Here is a 19,127-nt window from a genome sequence, read left to right on the forward strand (position 1 = left end):
GGTAGTCAACAATACAGGAGGATTGCTAATCAATTGTTGCAAAATGATTTCTGACTCAAGGTGTAATGAAGAGATTTGTCGACATGTATATCCGGTAGAAGTAACTACACTGTGAGAACCCGGATCTGATTCTAGACTGTAAGATGAAGGTCATTGATTATTGTTTAAACATTATCAAACCTCATACTGATAAACCTTTCTTCTTGAACACTCTAGATGTGATTGAAGCATTAAAACCGTCAAGATGATTTTTAATAATATATCATTCGAGATTAAAGTTTAAACATGGATTTGTTGTGCTTCAGCATGATTATTCGCAATTGAAACATAATCATAAAACATATGGAACAAAGCATGCAATTCCATAAAGAAAATAAAAACCTACACCTCTATTGCCGTCTTCTTCAGACCCATTTCAAGGCACGCATAAGCGTGCAACACTTTCTTTTCTTCTCGAATTGCGCATAAAAATCCCCGTTAGGGTACCGTCAATAACCGCCGGCCAACGCAAGATAAAACTCCCCATCTCGGTGTGAATCCCCTCGGCTCGCTGGAGAATGGCAAGGTGCGCGGTGAGATAAATGCGGAGTATAAAAAGTCTCGCGACCGGTTCGGATGCTCGTCAGTGTGCTGCCGGTGTTTAATTCGATCCAGTGCGATCCAGAGCTGAACGCCGTCACAAGTGCCTAAAGTGTAGCAAACATGAAGCAGGTGTGCATTATTCTGGCAGTGCTGCTGTGCACGGCAGCCGTTGCGGATGCAATGGTGTTTGCTTACGTGAGTATTGCAGCAGAACATGCAACCGTAGATAGGATCCCCCCTCCTACATTCTCTAACGCGCACATTGCAATCATACTTCCGTTTGTATAATTCCTCTTTTCTAAATAGGCGCCGACTTGTGCGAGATGTAAAAGCATCGGGGCACGCTACTGTGGCTACGGCTATCTCAACCGGAAGGGCGTTTCGTGCGACGGACAGGTGAGCTTTTTTTCTCTTCTTTCATTTGCTGCTCGGTTGAGTGCTTTTGCAAAGGAACGCAACGGGAAGTAAACATGGCTGGGCGTTCATCTTTTGCAGACGACCATCAATAGCTGTGAGGACTGCAAGCGAAAGTTTGGCCGCTGTTCAGACGGCTTTATTACAGAATGTTTCTTGTGAGTGGAGCTCTGCTGGAACCATCATCGGCAGGACCGTCGGTGCGTCTTGTGCAAGGTGTTGTGCGAGCGAGGATGCATTTGAAATGATGGTCAGGATTTGTCTTGTCTAATTAATGCAGTGCGGTGCAGTTTACGAGATAAGCGGTTGCATTACTCAAGCGGTTTAATCAGTGCCAGACGTTGGTCAAATGAAAATTGCAGTTGAAATGACTCAAACATTTAAGCGAACTTTTATAGTAAAATAAACGGAAGGAAAATTTACAACAGAAATCAATGCTTATGTTATTCGTAAATAAAATAAATCCTCTTCAATATTTTCCATACTAATTTCGTTGCTTATGTTGATTAGTCCTTAATGGAAGTGAATTCCCAGAGCCACTCTCATGTCTTTCTCCTGCTGTGTAACTTTGGCTGCTGAAATATTAATGAAGGTTTATGCGAAGGAGATTGCTGCTCATCAACCTTCGCTTCTGGTAAAGGTAATCTATCAATGATTGACCTTTACCGCAAGACTCAATCATCAAAGGGTCGAATTGTTGCATTCATGGAAGTAATTTACCAACTCCCAGCTTGTGACATAACTCACTGCAAATGTCAAAAAGCGAACGAGTTGGCAGCAATAGCAACAGTAGGAGGAATGAGACAAATAATGAGAAATAGAGACAGAAAGAAAGAAAGCGAAAGAGAGAAAGAGAGAGAGAGTGAGAGAGAGTGAGAGAGAGAAAGAAAGAACATTGCAAAACGTTACGAGCAAAGTTTTATTCTCCATCAAGATTATATACTTCGGCGACTGGTTTTTCCCATCGGAGCAACTGTGATTTCTTTAAATGTCAGAATTATGAAGGATACATAACCATTGACAATATTTTTGTGATGATGAATAGCAAAACATATCTTTCTAGTTTTTGATTTACGGCACATCAGACTGTCTTGTGATGTTACTTCATAATAAACATTTTTTTAATAGACAAATCGACTACGATTTCGTTTATAATGTATGATTTTCTATCTCATTTTTAATGCTACAAATGATGTAAAAACATAAGCTACATATTAAGCAAAATTGCCGGTCTCATGGTACAGTCGTCAACTCGTACGACTTAACAACATGCCCTTCATGGATTCAAGCCCCAAATAGACCGTGCCGCCATACGTTGGACTGACTATCCAGCTATGGTAACAATAAGTCACTGAAAGCCAAGCTCACTTCACTGGTGGGTACAGGCCTTGAGCCTTGTTGCTAGCCTTGTTGAGCCAAAAAGAAGAAGATTAAGCAAAATTATGCTTTCTTATTGTCGGAAATATTGGTTTTGTTTGAAAACGTCCTGGTTAATTTCAGAACACAGATATCTTAACGAGTCTTTGAAAGTTCTGAATAATGGATCTTTACAAACAAACTAAAGATCGGAAACTAAAGATCCATAAATCACATGTTTTATCAATCCATTTCTACAACACTTATCCATTTCCAATAACTTTTTGCTATACAAACAGTAAACCTGTACCCGTGTGAACCTTATTTTAACAGTACCCTTTTTTATTAATTTTTATACAGAACTTGAGCCAATTAGCCTATTAAAGCATTACCAAACGATTTTATTGGTTTGATTGAACAAATTTAATAAATTTAGTAAAATTTTTGATTTGCGGTTAGTCAGAATTCATAGTTGACATTCACAGTTGAAACTGTTTTAAAACAAAATACATAAAAAGTAAACTTGGTTTGTAATTTTTTTAACGTTTAACGCGAGTTTTAAGATGTTAATGTCTATGAGCACAGTTTAGCGTTGTTTTGCCATTAACCCTTCAGTTTAAATCTTCCAACCTGGTGTCTGAAAGCCTATTGCTTTATGTACATAAAGAGGTCACAAATTTAATTACCCGCTTGTACGTCATTCAAACTTTTTACTATTTGACATAAAATACGGTGTACACCCTGTTAAATGAATGTCACACCAAACCGGCTTAAGCGCTCGCTGTAGCACACACAGTCGAAAAAACCATCCTCATTTCCCCTTACCAAAAGTATAAAAAAGAACGATAAAGAGATGTTAGAAGGTTTTGCCTTCGCAGCGCAGCACCGCCACCGCTCCCCCGTATCCACCGGTATATCTTGTGAAGCGCAAACTTTTCATTTACCCAGTCCCGCGCCAAAATTCGTCTTCTCGAGCCGATCGAGGCTGATTCACTTAATCTTCTCGCTTTAAAGCTAATTGAGGGCTAATCGCTCTTGAAAGTAAGGGAAATCTTTCAGCAGACGCACGACAGAGACGAGCGAGTTGCGGAAAAGTGGGAGTTGAATAGGAAGAAGAAGAAGAAGAAGAAGAAGAAGAAGAAGAAGAAAAACGAAAAGAAAATCAGACAAGCGAAACGGATTTCAGCAATGTACAGCGTGTTAGGCGACACCGAACGAGCAACATTGAAAACATAAATTGCGCTTGCGAAGGGACACGCGGCGCGCGTAGACGAAAAAACGCGAGCGCTAGCACTTGAAAGGTCATTTATGAACATGCTCCTCATCATGCTCATCATCGCCATCATCACCGCCATTCGTCGTATTTTGCGGAATGAAAAGTTCATTAACGCGGAAAATCTATTCCCCCCAGATGATGGTGCTTCAGTGGATGGGATCTGGAGGGGACTCTTTTTTGCCTTTTTTTGCTTCTTCGCCCCCCCACTTTGTCTGTCCTTGGTGTCGGTGAGCTGAGGATTAGAGATTTCACCCAACCCCTTTGTTTTCCTCGTGCCCCAAACAGAAGTGGTAGCGAATCTGGTGGTCTGCTGGCGGTGCTACATTGTATAGAGCCGTTTGGTGTACCACTGCGAAGCAGATGCTTTGGAAGGTGGATGGATGCGCCAAAAGTGTTTCCCCGCCGTGAAAGAACCGACAGACGGACTCTTGGCCTGAGCTGAGAGGCCTTTCCTTGCAGTTGAACAAGTTGTGTGCACCTTCAAATGTGCTGCCGAAGCACCGCAGAGGACAGGATGATGTCGAGGTGACGATGGTGTTGGACAAAAGAACGAGCGAGCGAACGAACGATTGCATAATTGCCACTTCGGGATGGGAATGTTTTGTCATTGAGCCATTGAGCTACTGGCGAGGGGAAGGCAGCATCTTATGGATCGCACCAAAAAAAAAAGCTCTGCAAAAGCAATATTGCACACCTCCCCTTTCTCGTACAAACGGTCAAGAGTCGTCACTTTTCCGCACGATGGGATGTATGTGAGAGCAACACAAACAGTTTCGCCCTTGTAAGCCACGCGAGTAAAGGATGAGCCTGAGTGTGGCATTATTGGAAAAAGGAAACTTTTCCTCCCTTCTTTCCGACACCCCTCCCCCCCAGCAAGACGGAGCGAAAAAGAGCAACCAACCCGTAGTATCACAATAATACTTGAAATGGTAAAACGTCCCTTCCCAGAAAAGGGCAAGCAAGAATATAGCATATGGGCTACGCTATCAGAGCGCTATTCACTTGGGGGAGGTCGTTTTGCAGATCGTCTGGTTCGCTATCATCAATCGAAGTCTCGACTGTGCAAAGATGCGGGTGTGTTGCCAAATCGCTCTCGTCTAGTTTGCTTTTATCGACTATCGCTCTGTTTGCTGTTGGGCGTTGGGAACCTTTCGCATACCCGACGGATCACTGACCATCCGTAAAAGTCGGACAGCAAGAAGCGCCCGAAACGAACGAAAGGAACGCGTGACGCGTCAGCAATAATCGAGAAACATCGAGCCACTTGGAGAGAGAGCGAGGGAGGATGAAAAACTTCCCTCTTCTGGTAGCAACAAAACAATACGGCGAAGGAAGGATGGAATCGGATGCAAACACAATCGCTGTAGAGAACGGATAGAAGAAATGCTTTTTTTTTGTCCGTTCCGTCTGCGCTGGAACTCGGGGACATTTCCGGTCAGTTGTTTGCGAGACCTTGGATATTAATGCAGCATCGCTTGGAGACAGATCTCATCCTTGAATCGCATTCGGTAGCGCTCGTAATAATTTGCCTGGAATCGGTTTTCTGAAGTGGATGGAAGAGGGACAGGTTTTCTGGGTGGTTTGACTTACTTTGGATTATGGGGGGAAAAATCTTCTTAAGCGAAGTAATTGCTTCCAGGAGAAAGGAACTTTACTTGTTCAAATAGCTAGCAAGAATAAAGATAGTATGAGAGGAATATCTTTGTGACAGCCCAATGGATTATTTCATGAAATTCTTAAAATTGAATCAAAACATCTCATGAAGGCATGAGAATTTCTAGTATCCATTGATTACTATTGACACTAAGATATGAACCACTTTTGAAGCTCCTTACCAAAGCGAAAAAAACAAACAAACAAACTGTTAAATCCGGCAAATTTGACCTCTGACATGACCATAGTGTCAAATTATTCGAACGGATTATGACCATAATAATGTCAACTGTGCGATCGTATGAAGTGTCACAATAAAGAACCATTCTGCTTTGGATCGTTGCTTCGGCAACATCTTCAGCGTTTCACCTTAAGTCTTCCGCCTTCAGTTCTTCCGTCTTCAGTTCTTCCGCTTTCAGTTCTTCAGTCTTCAGTCAATTAATTGTTGTAAAATCAGTGGGCCTTACAAAACTATTGACAAAAGATTAAACAATTTAAACTCTATCAACTTTACAAAGTTCCTCTTGGTTCCATTTGCTAGAGCAACGGTGATCCTTTTTGAGTCAACATTAGTCTACTTCGTGGCGTTAATACTTTCGTTTGCTAATTTTGCTATGAGAAAACGGTGTGGCCCGGGGAGGAAAACCTCAAATTGATATCGCAAATCTGCTCATACCCGATAGTAAGTGTCACATCATGACAGACTTGTGGCTAAAGGCAGACCTAGACTGTAAACGTGCGCATTGGTGAGGCATTTATGTCTTGTTGAAGAATACAAAGAGATCAGATACATTTAGAATAAGAAAAAAGGGAGCAGCAGGACGCACAATATTAAGCTGCACGAACAGAAGCAGTGATCCTGTCCACCACAGAGTTTATAATCTGGACTGCAACTGGGACCATGTTCACAACTAAACTCAAATTTCGGCATTCAAAATTTTCGGTCATTTTCTACATACAATCTCTTTATGTTGACTACAGCTTTTGTTCTGTTAAGAGAAGAGAACCAGTGGATCATGTGCCAGGTAGACTAGACTTGCACAAGAACAACGTCTTACTCCAAAGCCACAACAAGAACCATGATCATAACGATGAGAAACACTGGGACAGAACATGAACAAAGATTAAGAGGTAGATAGACTACATATAGTGATTCAGTCTAGAAACAGAGATAAGGACATAGCTTACAATGTTATTGGAACCAGCCCAAGCAGCCAGCAAAAAAGGGAGGTGTTGGTAGGATGCATGAGCCTTCCAAGCAAAACTACAATCATATCGTTCCAAGCATCGTTATCACCAGCTTGTTATCTTATACGCTTCGTTAGCAAATATAACAAAATCCAACCTTCAAAATTCTCCAGGGATTTACCGGAAAAAAGCCACTATCGACCAACATATGCCTTGACCATTGGTAATACCTCTCTACACCCGCTGCAAAGCACGTAATCCTCTCACGACCTCATCTCCCATCCAGAGTGTGCAAAGAGAGCAGCATGGAACACGAGCTAATTTTGAAGCAAATTGAGAGCCACGCACCAATGCGCGCTGTTAAACTTTAACGACCTCTTGACGCTTAAGCCCGGTGGACGGTGGAAGTGGTTTTGGCCCCTAAAGGTGTGCACCATTGCCAGCGGTTCGTTTCCGTGCGGATGGAAACGAATTTTAACGACGGGGATTGTACAATTGGCAGCGTTTCGGATTGCCAGATTGAATATTGTGCGAGCGCTGTCGCTGGGATGCTGGTTCGCAATGTTTGCCCTACCACACACACTCGAATTGATCCAACCGGGCCAATGCTCTCGAGCGTTGCCAAGGTGGCGCGCGTCCCATCGTATCGAAAATGTGGCCCTCGGTGTGTGAAAAGCATAAATCTTTTTATTCAATTTCGCTCCAGTATATCCCAAAGCTCCACACACACACACACACACACCCTAGGAGGTGAAAAGGAAAAGCCAAAGCTTACCCCCGCCGCGAGCAGCCGGGCCGCAGGGACGATCCAACAACTTTTGCGTTTGCGGCGTTGCGGAAAATCGACAAACCAAAACGAGTGAGGGAAGGCATAAGAAGAAAAATGAAAAGAACAGAAACGTTCAATATATTCATGCGACGTGTAATATTCAATTTGTGTCTGTGTGTGTGTGTATGTGTGATTCCGGTGCTGCCAAAAAACCGTGCAATTTTTATTGCGAAGCGCTTTCCGGTGAAGGTGCGCATGCTGAGCTTTTATGTTTTGTTGTTGTTGTTGGTTGCTTCCGTTGCTTTCTATATGACAAAAAGCTGGCCGACCATGGAATAGTACTGTGATGCAAATGATCTGGGTTCGTGTTGGGTTCGCACCCATTGTGCAGGTGAAATAGTCAAAATGGAGCCCTGGTGGAGAGGAAAAAAATCATTTTTCTCTTCTGCTTATCTAAATTTCGTCTCTTCCGCATGAACAGACTCTTTATTATGCATTCTTTTTTTTTTCTCCGCTTGTCCTTCACCATTTCTCCCTTCTCTTGCTAATACAACGTACGTGAAACCTAACACCGGTTGCTTGATTTATGCTCGAAAGGCTTCCCATGGAAAACTACCGACAGCTTTCACTTTGGACAGCATCCCGCCTCCTTCCCAGTATGGGACTTGCGTGGAAAAGCTGGGATTATTGTTAACCTGGTAACCGGCTCGTCGCCCTTCCAAATAACTATGGATTCACTTTTGAGCAGACGGTTAGGTGATACCAAAATCTAGACACCACCCACGCTCGGTATCGGTATTACACCAAGCATAAAAAGGAAAAGAAAAGAATCAATGTATAAATTCCATCACCGTCTGGTGCAGAGAGCTTATTGTAAAATCAATGTAGCTTCTTCGGTTGGCTTCAGTTGATAATGTTATCATGGGTAAGGGTTATTGGGTTCTCGGCACTGCTGCTGTGTTGCGCGACGCAACCTTACGAAGTTAAGAACCCTTTTGCTGGTGCGGCGATACTAGGTTTTGAAATTGAAAGAGCTGCACCAGGTGTTTCACACGCACCGGGATGGCTTTAAAAGGGATAACAACGGGGCGTGTTGTATCGTTTACATTTCATACGATTACCTACCCACATGGTGTGTAGGTATATCATTGAAGCCATGGGTAATTGTTTATATTATTTTTTTTGCTTGTTACATTTGCGCAGCATAGCATGGGTTTAAGTTGTATTTGTATTCATTGATCTGAAGCCTTACATGGGACGGTGATGGAGCTTGGAGCAGCTGTTTAGGTGGTCTAATAAAAAAACTCTCGTTAGCTCTCGAGCTTCCCCGTAGAAGGAACAAAACATTCGCTATCATGTGTCAGTTTACAGATCGAAAATATGTAATGCAAATGCTCATGCATTGTTAAACCTACATTGTGTAATATAACACCCATTATATTCATAACTTTGGCTTGAGTTCGTGGAATAGGTGGCAAGAAAGATTGTACATGCGAAAAATATAACAAAAGGCAACAAATTTGAATAAAGCTAAGGTCTTTGAATGTGGTATGGCAGCTTTGGCCATCAAGCCGAAGGCGGAATGATCCATTAATAATTTTACCATGGGTGTCATTTTTTTGCAAGAGAAAAAACCATTTGGTTCCATGTTGATGAGCTTCAGGCATGTTTATTCCATTGCTTAGAATTATAACTGAATATTAGTGATGAATTGCAATAAATTTTTGTTTCGTTAAAAATGACACAATGAGTCCTAAGTGACGCTAGATTGAGAACTAACCATTGTTCTTACCAACGTCAAATTATCATTATGCATAACGATATTTATCTCTAACATAACTCATCAGATGCATATCAGTTAAGAACTATCTCATTATGCTTTACAATCCCGTTTATAGTCATTTGTCCCTTGAAGCCAAATAATGTTGTCCCCCATGCTTATTTACCAAGGCGGAGCCAGATTCTAGGTGTCATAGTCGTGACATTGTCTACATGACTGATACCAGAGATAAAAAATCGATGAGAATATCTTACAGTGCTACCGTAGGTCGTATCGCAGGATAATTTTTATGCAAATTCTATGATGATTCCATTTACAGTTCCAAGCTTTAATGGATATTATATTAATCAGGGTCTTACGAGTGATGTGTATTGCTTGGAGATGAGACCATATTACTAGAGGAATTAAACAATTGTTCAACAAAATAAAAGGCTAATAATAAAAAGGCTAACAAAAGAAAAATGTAAGATTATGTCAAATTTGCATCAATTTACAGGGTTTCCCACGATTTATTGGTCAGTTCGCATGCTTTTTTGGTGCATTCCCAACATTTTGTTATCGAATCCCATAGATTTTTGTTTCGTTCCCATAATTTATTGCTATTTTCCGATTGGATATCAATACAATTGGACCAAAAAATTCTGAGTAACAGTCAAAAAATCGTGGGAACGCACCAAAAAAACATGGGAACCCATCAAAAATTGAAATTGAATCGTGGGAGACCCTGTATAGACTCTTTTATCAACTAAATAAAACATAGCGAAACAGTTGATCTTGATTTCAAATTATATCGTCAAAATGAGTCAAACGAGTCAGACATAAGCTTAATAGTTACGTTGTGTAATGCGAATTGCAGCATTTTAGGCATTTTTATAAAGCCTGTTTTTGCTAATGGACTGGCATATTGGTGGTAAGTTGAGAACTCAGCTCCCACTAGTTATTAAATCATACTCTAAATGCTTAGTATTTTCAGAATAATTATCTCTGAAACATGCCTCTGCCAAAGTACAATGGAGGCAATGGAATTTGTATTATACTAGAATTTCACAATTTTGCCAAAACGAAGCATGTTTTGTTTTCGGGGAAATGTCGCTTTTATTTCGTGCGAATCATTTTACCGAAAATATTCCACACCTCACTGCATCCTTAAATTCGACCGAAAATTAATCATCGAACAGATGACAGGAGGCGGCTCAACAACCTCACAAAAACACACACTGCGATTCTATGACAGCAACAAAATGGAGCTCGATTCGCGGGCACAACGTGATCGCCGTGAACGCGCCCGCTCAACACCTGATGAATACAAACAAAACGCCAGTACATCGAAAACCGTTTTTTCCTCCCCATTGTCATGGAAACGGTTCGTTGTTAAATGGTAGAGAGAAAACAGAGGCAGAGAGCAAGCAAAAAAAAGCTCACCCTCTGTCCTTGGGAGTAAATCGTTGTCAGTGGGTTTTTTGGGCTGTCCTTTTCGGAATTTCGGGGGCCCTTGATTTTTTGCTTCCTTTGCAACACCAATTCCATGTAAAATTCAACGGAACAAGATACTAACATTTCCGCCAGTGCTCTCCGACATCTGCACCACTGCTTCCCAATGCGAGGGTTTTTGCATTTTTGCTCCGAAATTGTAATCCCGATAATTTTGTTTACATGGGACACACCACTGTCGGCAGGAGATTGGTGGGCTGGCTCGAAGCCCATTTGCAATGGGGTGGGCCGGTGCGCCCGCGGCGATACGGCGGAACAATGCGCCTCGCCTCCCCGCCGACCGGAAGCACCGACCGGTTTTTATTGTTTGATTTGCGTTCGTTGTCCTTCCGGTGGCACAGGGAAGCGAAAGGAGCTCCGAAGGGAAGGTACACTGTTCGGTGTACACGGAAGCTGAAAAGCTTTTCAGAATGAATAAAATTACAGTGAAATTCGACGGGCAGAGGGAGATTGAATTCAATTACTATTTATTAATTTAATGATAGGAATATGCGCCGATCAGTATCGACCATTACAGCGAAATACGTTCGAGCTGCGCTTTCGATAGCGTATTCACTAGCGAAAACGCAGCCGTGTTAAAATACTACTCAAAATGTAAAGCTCTAGGCTACGCAGAAGCACGCAGAAGCGTTTGATTTATGTTTATGGTGGTCGAGGCGCAACGAGCGAACCAACAGCCAGAAAACAGCAACAAAAAAGTAGGAAATAGAACAGTAAACCATTGTCCCTTGCTTCTATGTTACAGCGAAAAGCACTTTATAAGCGCGGTATGGTTTATTTTGGCTTTTCCACACCAACACAAACCCCTGCACACACACACCGACTCACTCGGGCACTGGTTTGGTGCGTTGCTGGTACATTATTTACAAAACGCATCAGCGCAAAAGCAAATTTTCGGCATAAATTATGCATTCCACGGTCGTCGTGTACGCATCGTTCCCCCTTGCCCGCTCCGCAGCTGACCGCAGAATGTTAATTCCGAATCGGGAGGCACGGAGGCAAATCCGATTTAGGGCGCAACAGTGCCTACAAATTAATGCTCCCTAGATGACCGTGGGTATTAAGAACCTACCTCCCATCCCCCCATCCTGCAATCACAATAAGAGCAACAACAAAAAATGGCTGACCCACCACCAATCCCAAAGCTTCTGTGTGTAACGATGGGGAAAAAGTTTTGTCGATTGTTCTGTTTGCGTCTTGGCGTCACTAACTACTGGCAGCCGGTATGGTCCCCACCGTCTTGGTGCTTCTTTTCTGTGTTGCTTCATGTGCGCTGGTGAGCTTTGACATTAAAGATGCTGTGTTGTTTTTTTATTTGTTGCACAGTCAATTGGTTAAATTCTAAAGGTCATCTCCATGTTCTTTTACCTATTTTTTTTTGTCTATTTAATATTCATAGCCTTCTAGGCTATGCTGGCAGTATGCCAGCATGCAATCTTTGCGTACACGTTTCTACGGATTGGACACGTACTTCTTACGTACTGTATAACGCAACAGTGTTCCTATATGTTTACTCTGTGTATGGGAAAGTGGTTTTGTGCCTCAGGGATTTTTTGAGTTTTGATATGTGTGTTTACGTGTGTTGATGTTGTAACTCTGCAACGATTGTGAAGCGCATAAATCATGTGTTACAAAAGTGTAATTTTTGAATAATGCTCGGCTTTTGAATAAATGCCATCATTGAAATTGATGCACATTCATATTTTCGTACTTTGTTTGCGATTTTTTTACTTATACATTAATTGTTTTTTTTCTAGTACAAACTACTGATCAATTATTGATTTTTAAGTGATTGTATTATATTTTCGATTCTATATAACAACCTTTTTGGTATTGCGGACCTCTTGGCTTTGAAAATACATTTACCGTGGCTCACATACATTGAGGTGACATATTTTGTAGACTTAGTTCAAAACTTTTCGATCAAAAATATGTTTGAATCTTATTTTAAACATGAACATTTACTCTTAATTGTGAGAAATAAATTTTGCACGAAACGTATAAGCTTTTCTTTTTAAAAAATCATTTTTTTCGCGCATCATTGCGCGTTGACGCCACGGATCATGGATTGGAGACCACTGCTTATAACACTGGTTAAATATTGCATCATATATTTCATTGCATTGATTATTTATTAAATAAGCTCCAGTGTTAAAGTCTTCTAGGTAATTAATTTTTGAAATACATAACATAAATATTACATGTTATTTCATAAATAGTTTTATTTGGATAGTTTAAATAGGTATAGCAAACCTTTTCACCATGACCAGCTTCCTTGTCGAACGCCTATGAAGCTATGATGTTTTAAAATAATTTTAAAAAGCATTTATTTAGATATGTTTGCTTTTGTAAGTCAGAAAAGATACATTTTGCAGCGTAATTGGTTGAAATTTGCGATATACGTCCAATTCCAATTGTATTACTTTGTTGTATTCACAGATTGCACTGCCTGATTGAATTTTGTCTAAATAATCCTATTGGTATTTTGATGGTTGTGTTTCAAATCAGTTATAATGATATATACATATTTATAATTGTGTTTGAATATTTTATATTATTTTAGAATGACAACTTCAGAAAACAATCGATATAAAATAAGAAAAATCGATAATCTGTGATCTGTGGACACAAAGTGGTATGTTTTCAGGCTTGAAAAATTGTAATAAAACCATGCTTACAATTTTGCATTTTTATTTTTTTATTTTATTTTTACAATTTTGCACACATTTTTAAAATAAAAAATGAAAAATGAAAATTGTTGAGAGTATTTCACAAATCAAAGGCGATTTTTGTGTTTTACATACAATTTGAGGTCATTGAATGAAATCTTATTCTTAGCGATCAACAGTCGTGTAAGACAAAAAGGAGCGTAAAAACACCAAAAAGTACTAGAAGAAAGCTTATTTTAAAAGTAAATCTTTTACAAAGAAAGAAATAAACATTACTTTTCACTTAAAAAAACCAACGTCAACAGTTTGAAAAGGTGAAACAAATGCCAGTAAAGCTCCTTGAAAAGATTCCAACCCAATAATGCACACACTGCAAACGATCAAAACAGTCATAAAAATACTCCTTGTGCCTTCTTTGCACAACAGTGGTGCGCGTTTCCTTGCGTTAGTGGTGGTCGTAAAATTTTGCACACTTGAAAGGAAATTAAACGTCATGGGAAAGAAGTCGCACGGCACGGAGTGCCTAGCCTCGTTCCGAGCAGTTATGGCGAACGATTGCGAACGAAGTATACCTTTACCGCCCTTTTGCTTTTGAGTGAGTGTGTGTGTGTATGTGTGCTAAGACAGGGACTAAATTTTTACGAGACACACACACACAAACAATTCCGGTAGCAGTGCACCAAATGTGACACATTTTTCCACTTCACAAGACTCAGTCAGCACGGGCAGGTGCTGATTTGAGCCGCTGAACTGATGATGGTAGCATAAACAAGAGAAAAAAAAAGAACTCCACGCCACCGCCAGTTGAGTTTCACGACCAAAGCATCTTCCAAAAAAAAAAAAATAACCGTGGAGCTAAAACGTTGGGTATAATTTATTTGAAAACATTTTCAGCTTCCCCCTCGTACCCCATCGCTTAGCCACCGTTCCTCCTCTAAAACTCAACACACACTTGCTTGCGCCTTTTGCCGCCATCTACGGGCGGGGGCTTGCGGGAATATGATCAAAGCGTGGTACGAAAACAGCATGGCTGCGTACGTAACCGACAACGGCACTGGCTGCGTACGACAATGGCGTGTTTCTGTTGTGGCGACATCGCGCAGTAAAAAAAAAAAAAAAAAACAGCGCGAGCAAGTTGGGAAACTTTTTTTTTGATATACTGCTTTAACTTTTCATCATTTATTCGAGTTGGTAGCGTGGGTGCGAGATGGTGAACCCAATTAATTTGCCTCTCCGTTTGGTAAAAGCAATTTTGGGCGAAAGGTAAGCCAAAACCAAAAAAAAAAAGAGAGAGAGAGAACGTAAAAAGCACCACACCTCAATGAATAATTTTGCAACACAATTTCATTCGAAGAAAAGCGCACACGTTTAACCGACCGTAAAATGAAGGTGTACTGAGAGGGAAACGCACACACACACAGTTACAGTGGTGTGGCAGTGTGCAGTGTTGAACGCGTGTAGCATTAGTAAGTAACCGAAAAGCGTAATACTTACACTCATGTCCACGGGATGTCTAGTAGCTGATGGGAAGATCCGGCCGTGAGCATGCCTTCCCGTCCCGTTTCGACAGCAAGGAGGAAAGCAGGAAACGATGGCTCTTAAATCAAGGTTTAAGATTTATTCTTCTCTCTTCACCTGCTCCTCTTCCGATCTTGCGTAGAGACAGCTACCCCACATTCGTTCCGAATCCTGCAGCGAAAGGATCGGGTTTCCACAGGTAACAACCGCAACCTCACTCGCCTTGATTGCACACCACCCTTTTGCTTCGTTTTTGTTGTTGCTGGTGCTGCTGCTAAGGTGGGATTTTCTTTTCACGGCTGAGTTAAGTTTCTACCGCTCACTGTCACTCTCTGGCGGCGGTGGTACAATTTAATTGTTTGCTCAATTACACCGCGCATTACACAAGACGTTACCGGATGGTAAATATGCATTTCACTTTATCCTAGGCGTACCGGAAGCGAGAAAAGCCACACGACGGCGTAGCACAAGTCGACACTACAGAACATTCACACTTTTACTACGCTGATGATTATTAAATAAACTCGCATGCACACATGCAGGCTCACACATGCACACACAGCTATACGGACGCACACACTAAGTGCTGAAGCTTAAACGTTGATGGTGCCGCTGGTAATGTGGGCCGTTGAGGTGTGGATGAGGTTAACGCTCTGTGGCAAGACGTTCGGCAAGCAGGCAAACACTGGCCTTGTAGTTGCACTGTTTTCGGTGGGCTTTGGTAGGTTGTAAGCGTTTTGGGGGTTTTGTTTTTCACACCATGTTACTTGAACATTGTTGTAGCAGTTTTTCGACGTTGTTTATTCACGGCCGATGAAACTGTGCTTGGCTAGTGTTCTGGAAAGATAAGGGTGGAATCGCAAATAAAAGTTAATTTTACTTATCTTTTAAAATGAGAATTTTGCGTATATTTACATTTAAAAATCATGTTTGCGCTTTTAATAGCTATGTTTCATTGTTTTAATACATAACCCTAGAGAAAACCATGTTAAGAGGCCACTTTACAGAATTTCCCAGGAGTTCTCATAGCTGTGGGACACTTTATTGACTCTTTCATACGTGAACGTGAAGAAGATGAACTTAATGTAATGGGAATTTGATTCTATAGCACCCTTGTTGGACAAATCCAATAGGAATTTCCAAGGAGCCTGTCCAAAAAGGGTGCCAATAGAGTCCAATTTCCAACATATGAAGCTCACTTCCAATATGAAAGTATCATTTCTAAAAATAACAATAATTAATCGTTCGTATCGTCAATTGGCTGTGTCTTTACCTTACCTCCAAAGGTTTGTGAAAATAAATGCATAAAAAGAAATAGGAAGGAAAGGTGTTATAAATATGAAAAAAGATAAACAAAAAGGTAAAAATAAACAAAGGAGAAAAGGTTACAAAATGAGATGTAAACAAATGATGAAATTCAAACAGGAAAATCAAAAACAAAAACAAAAAAACACGAACAAAATCAAACAAATTACAGCGAATTGAAACCAATCAAACCGATGCAAAAATATACATTTCACTTTGTCGCAAAAAATGAGCTAAAAATTAGAAAACAATCACATAATGTATCATGAAATAAAACTAGTTTAAAATGCGAAAAAACGATAATTGATAAAGGTAAACAAACCAGGAAACACCCGAAACACCCGATCCGTCGTCTCGACACACCCTAAAAGATGGAACCTCGAACGGTTGGCTGGCTCCTCGATGAAGCATATTAATAAGAAACTATTAATAAATCCTCGCTTCTTTTGAAAGCATGACGCATTCAAAGCAATTTCGTGGAGTCAGCAATAAAGTTAAAAAAAACCGTGACCATCGGGCAACACTCCTACACGACGCCCACCAATGGGGTCAATGCTTGTATTTTAAGCGCCAACGCGTTTTATCATCGCGTATCTTGAGATGAAAAGGTTCGATTTCTTCGAAACACCACTTCGGTGCAACTGATCTTGATGGAGTAAAGTTCACCTTCAGTTCACGGGTAGGAAATTTGAAAGTCGCGCCTTGTTCTTTACAAACCCACCAAATTCCCGACTCTTGCCTTTTCTCCCCATCCAACGGGTACAAATAGCGTGCAATCAAAATGGTCCATGTGGTGGTGAATTCGATGTGCCGGTCGAATTATGGTTTGGCGTTGCGCGATGGGTTTTACCTGTCCACTGGCCGCGTGAAAATTGGGCTACCAACTGCTTCCTCCACCCTCCGCACCTTTGCGGGACACATGCGCCTGATCCGCGCCGGTAATAAATTGCGTGGAAGGGCAGCAGAGATTAATTAGGTTAATGAAAGGAGCATTGAGCGGTTGAGCACGTTTGGAAATGTTCGCTCCACTGCTGCAAAAACCACCACTTTCACTCCTTCCTCCCGCATGTACAAAAAAAGAAGATCGATGGTGATAGTGTTTTAATGAGTTCCACTTAATGGCGTTTCATTCATTCGTGGCGCGTAGGACGCGACTGGACTTGAAAGGACACATTTTCCAGCCATGGAGGAAAGAAAAACAGATCCGTTTTTCATTGATTGCGTAGGTATGAATGTGAGCTTTTCGCTAGGAATTGCTTCGCTGGGTGGTTAAAAACACTGCGGTGCACACGCACCTGCCGGACGCACTTTTTCTGCGTCCATCGGTGCTGTTCAAATGTATTTTAATAGTGTTGATGTGGAATCAATTTTTAATTCGTAGAAATTATCCTTTCCATAAATTTTATGCTTCAAAGAAGAGCGTTCAGTGTGTGTGCGTGTCTATATGGGTGTAGGTAGTATCGATTCATCGAAAGCCATTAATCATGAATGGTTCGTGGCAAGTAGAATATTCAATTAGAGCAACAAAAAAAAAAGGTGGGTTTGACATGAATGATTGAAGCCGCGATGAAAAATAACGTCAGTGACAAATTGTTCAAGGCAGTCTTCAGCTTCAGTTTGAAAAATTCCCATTTCCACTTCACGTGTGGTATAGAGCTGTTAAAGAAACTGTTTTGATGAGCTTGACAAACGAACGCTATTGAGCGACGATAGGATGATGTAGAATAATGACAGGATCATTTGGAGTAGCTATAGATGGTTAAATTTTGACCAAATAAATAATATAATAAAATAATAAAAATAATAAATATAATAAATAAACAAATAATTTAATAAACAAACAAACAAACAAACAAATAAGCAAATAAATAAATAAATAAACAAACAAACAAACAAACAGTTAAGTAAGTAAATAAATAAATAAATAGATAAATAAATAAAAAATAAATAAATAAACACATAAATAAATAAATGAATAAATATAGAAATAAATAAATAAATAAATAAATAAATAAATAAATCAATCAATAAATAAATAAAAAGAGCATTAAACACGTATTTTTCCTAAAAATCCATGAAACAATAATAAAGAAGTTGATAAATTCTCATCACAAAAGCAGACAAAATATAGTAACACTTGGTTCGTAAAGCTAATATTATCCTTCAACTCCCACTCGCCAACAACTTTCCTTCTCCCAATTAGTCCACCCCAAAGACGCTTCTGCACCGGAGAGGGAGCGGAAGGAAAATGTGTGACCATAATGTTCGCTTTTCGTGCAGGAGCAGAGTCCAATCCGCTGCCTCCAACAGTCGCGTGCCTAATGAGCGTGCTCTCTCTCTCTCTCCACTCTCACAGGCCCGGATGCTTTCAGCCCTCTCGAAATCAAGCCGTTCCGAAAGGAAGGAGCAGCAGCCATGCCTCACCATGCACATCAGTTGATCAGTTGATTAGGCGTGGAATTTTGCGATAAAACACACATTCCCGTGCCGTACGGTGACATCCGGCAGTGCCTACTGCTAATCGGCTGCTAGCAGGCCGAACTGATTGCACAAACGGATGATTAGCGGATAAATCCTGGGCGCAGCGCTGGTAGCGAAGGACAGTAGCGCCCAGCCACCATCGTTAACGGGGCGCGAATGGTGTGAAAGTAGGCCAAAGGCATCGATTGGCGTAAGCGTCGGATGCAACTAGCAGCGCTCCCGGTACGGCACACCGAAAGGCTGTCTCTGCCATCATCCGATTAATTTCATTCCCCAATCAAAAAAGCGGGACAAAACCGGCCCGCGCTTGTGGGAGAGAAGGAACCAAAAGAGGAGGGAAAACTGCAGCCATTGAGTTAACAAGCATGAAAAGGGTTCACCGCACCACCTCTTTGCTTCGTTCGCCTCGTTCTTTTGGTGACATCGCAAATCCTGCCGCCAGGAGAAAGAGCTTGAAAAAGGGAAAAGGCAGAGAGAGAAAGAGAGAGAAGGCCGAGTGGATCGCGAACCACCAAGATGATGACACTTGTTAAAGTGAAACTAAGCAAGTGTGTTTACCCAGTTTGGCGTCGCGGGAATCGAACTGACGCGGAAAACAGACACACACTCACACACATAGACACACTCAGGCGTACGAAACCCGGT

At 41.1% G+C, this 19,127-nt stretch overlaps 2 protein-coding genes across 7 annotated transcripts in view; one reads left to right on the forward strand and one right to left on the reverse strand.

Moving 5' to 3' along the window:
• The window catches only part of LOC120955999 (probable G-protein coupled receptor CG31760), a 75,636-nt gene that overhangs the window by 44,881 nt on the left and 11,628 nt on the right, over nucleotides 1–19,127 (reverse strand). For all 6 annotated transcript variants that reach the window (XM_040377316.2, XM_040377315.2, XM_040377314.2 and 3 more), the window contains exon 3: nucleotides 14,673–15,533. The gene's annotated coding sequence lies outside the window, so the exon portion shown is untranslated. The remainder of the gene's footprint in view (nucleotides 1–14,672; nucleotides 15,534–19,127) is intronic.
• On the forward strand, nucleotides 615–1,427 carry LOC120956000 (uncharacterized). Its single transcript, XM_040377320.2, has 3 exons — nucleotides 615–777; nucleotides 889–978; nucleotides 1,078–1,427. Exons 1-3 carry the CDS (start codon nucleotides 703–705, stop codon nucleotides 1,156–1,158), a joined length of 246 nt encoding a protein of 81 aa, XP_040233254.2. The 5' UTR covers nucleotides 615–702; the 3' UTR covers nucleotides 1,159–1,427.

Source organism: Anopheles coluzzii, chromosome 3 (genome assembly GCF_943734685.1).
Source record: "Anopheles coluzzii chromosome 3, AcolN3, whole genome shotgun sequence".
NCBI classification, from domain to species: domain Eukaryota; kingdom Metazoa; phylum Arthropoda; class Insecta; order Diptera; family Culicidae; genus Anopheles; species Anopheles coluzzii.

Coding starts and splice junctions, on each gene's coding strand:
- LOC120956000 (XM_040377320.2), top strand. CDS start 703: ATGAAGCAGGTGTGCATTATTCTGGCAGTGCTGCTGTGCACGGCAGCC. Junction 778..888: donor ATGCAATGGTGTTTGCTTAC/GTGAGTATTGCA, acceptor TTTTCTAAATAG/GCGCCGACTTGTGCGAGATG. Junction 979..1,077: donor GCGTTTCGTGCGACGGACAG/GTGAGCTTTTTT, acceptor CATCTTTTGCAG/ACGACCATCAATAGCTGTGA.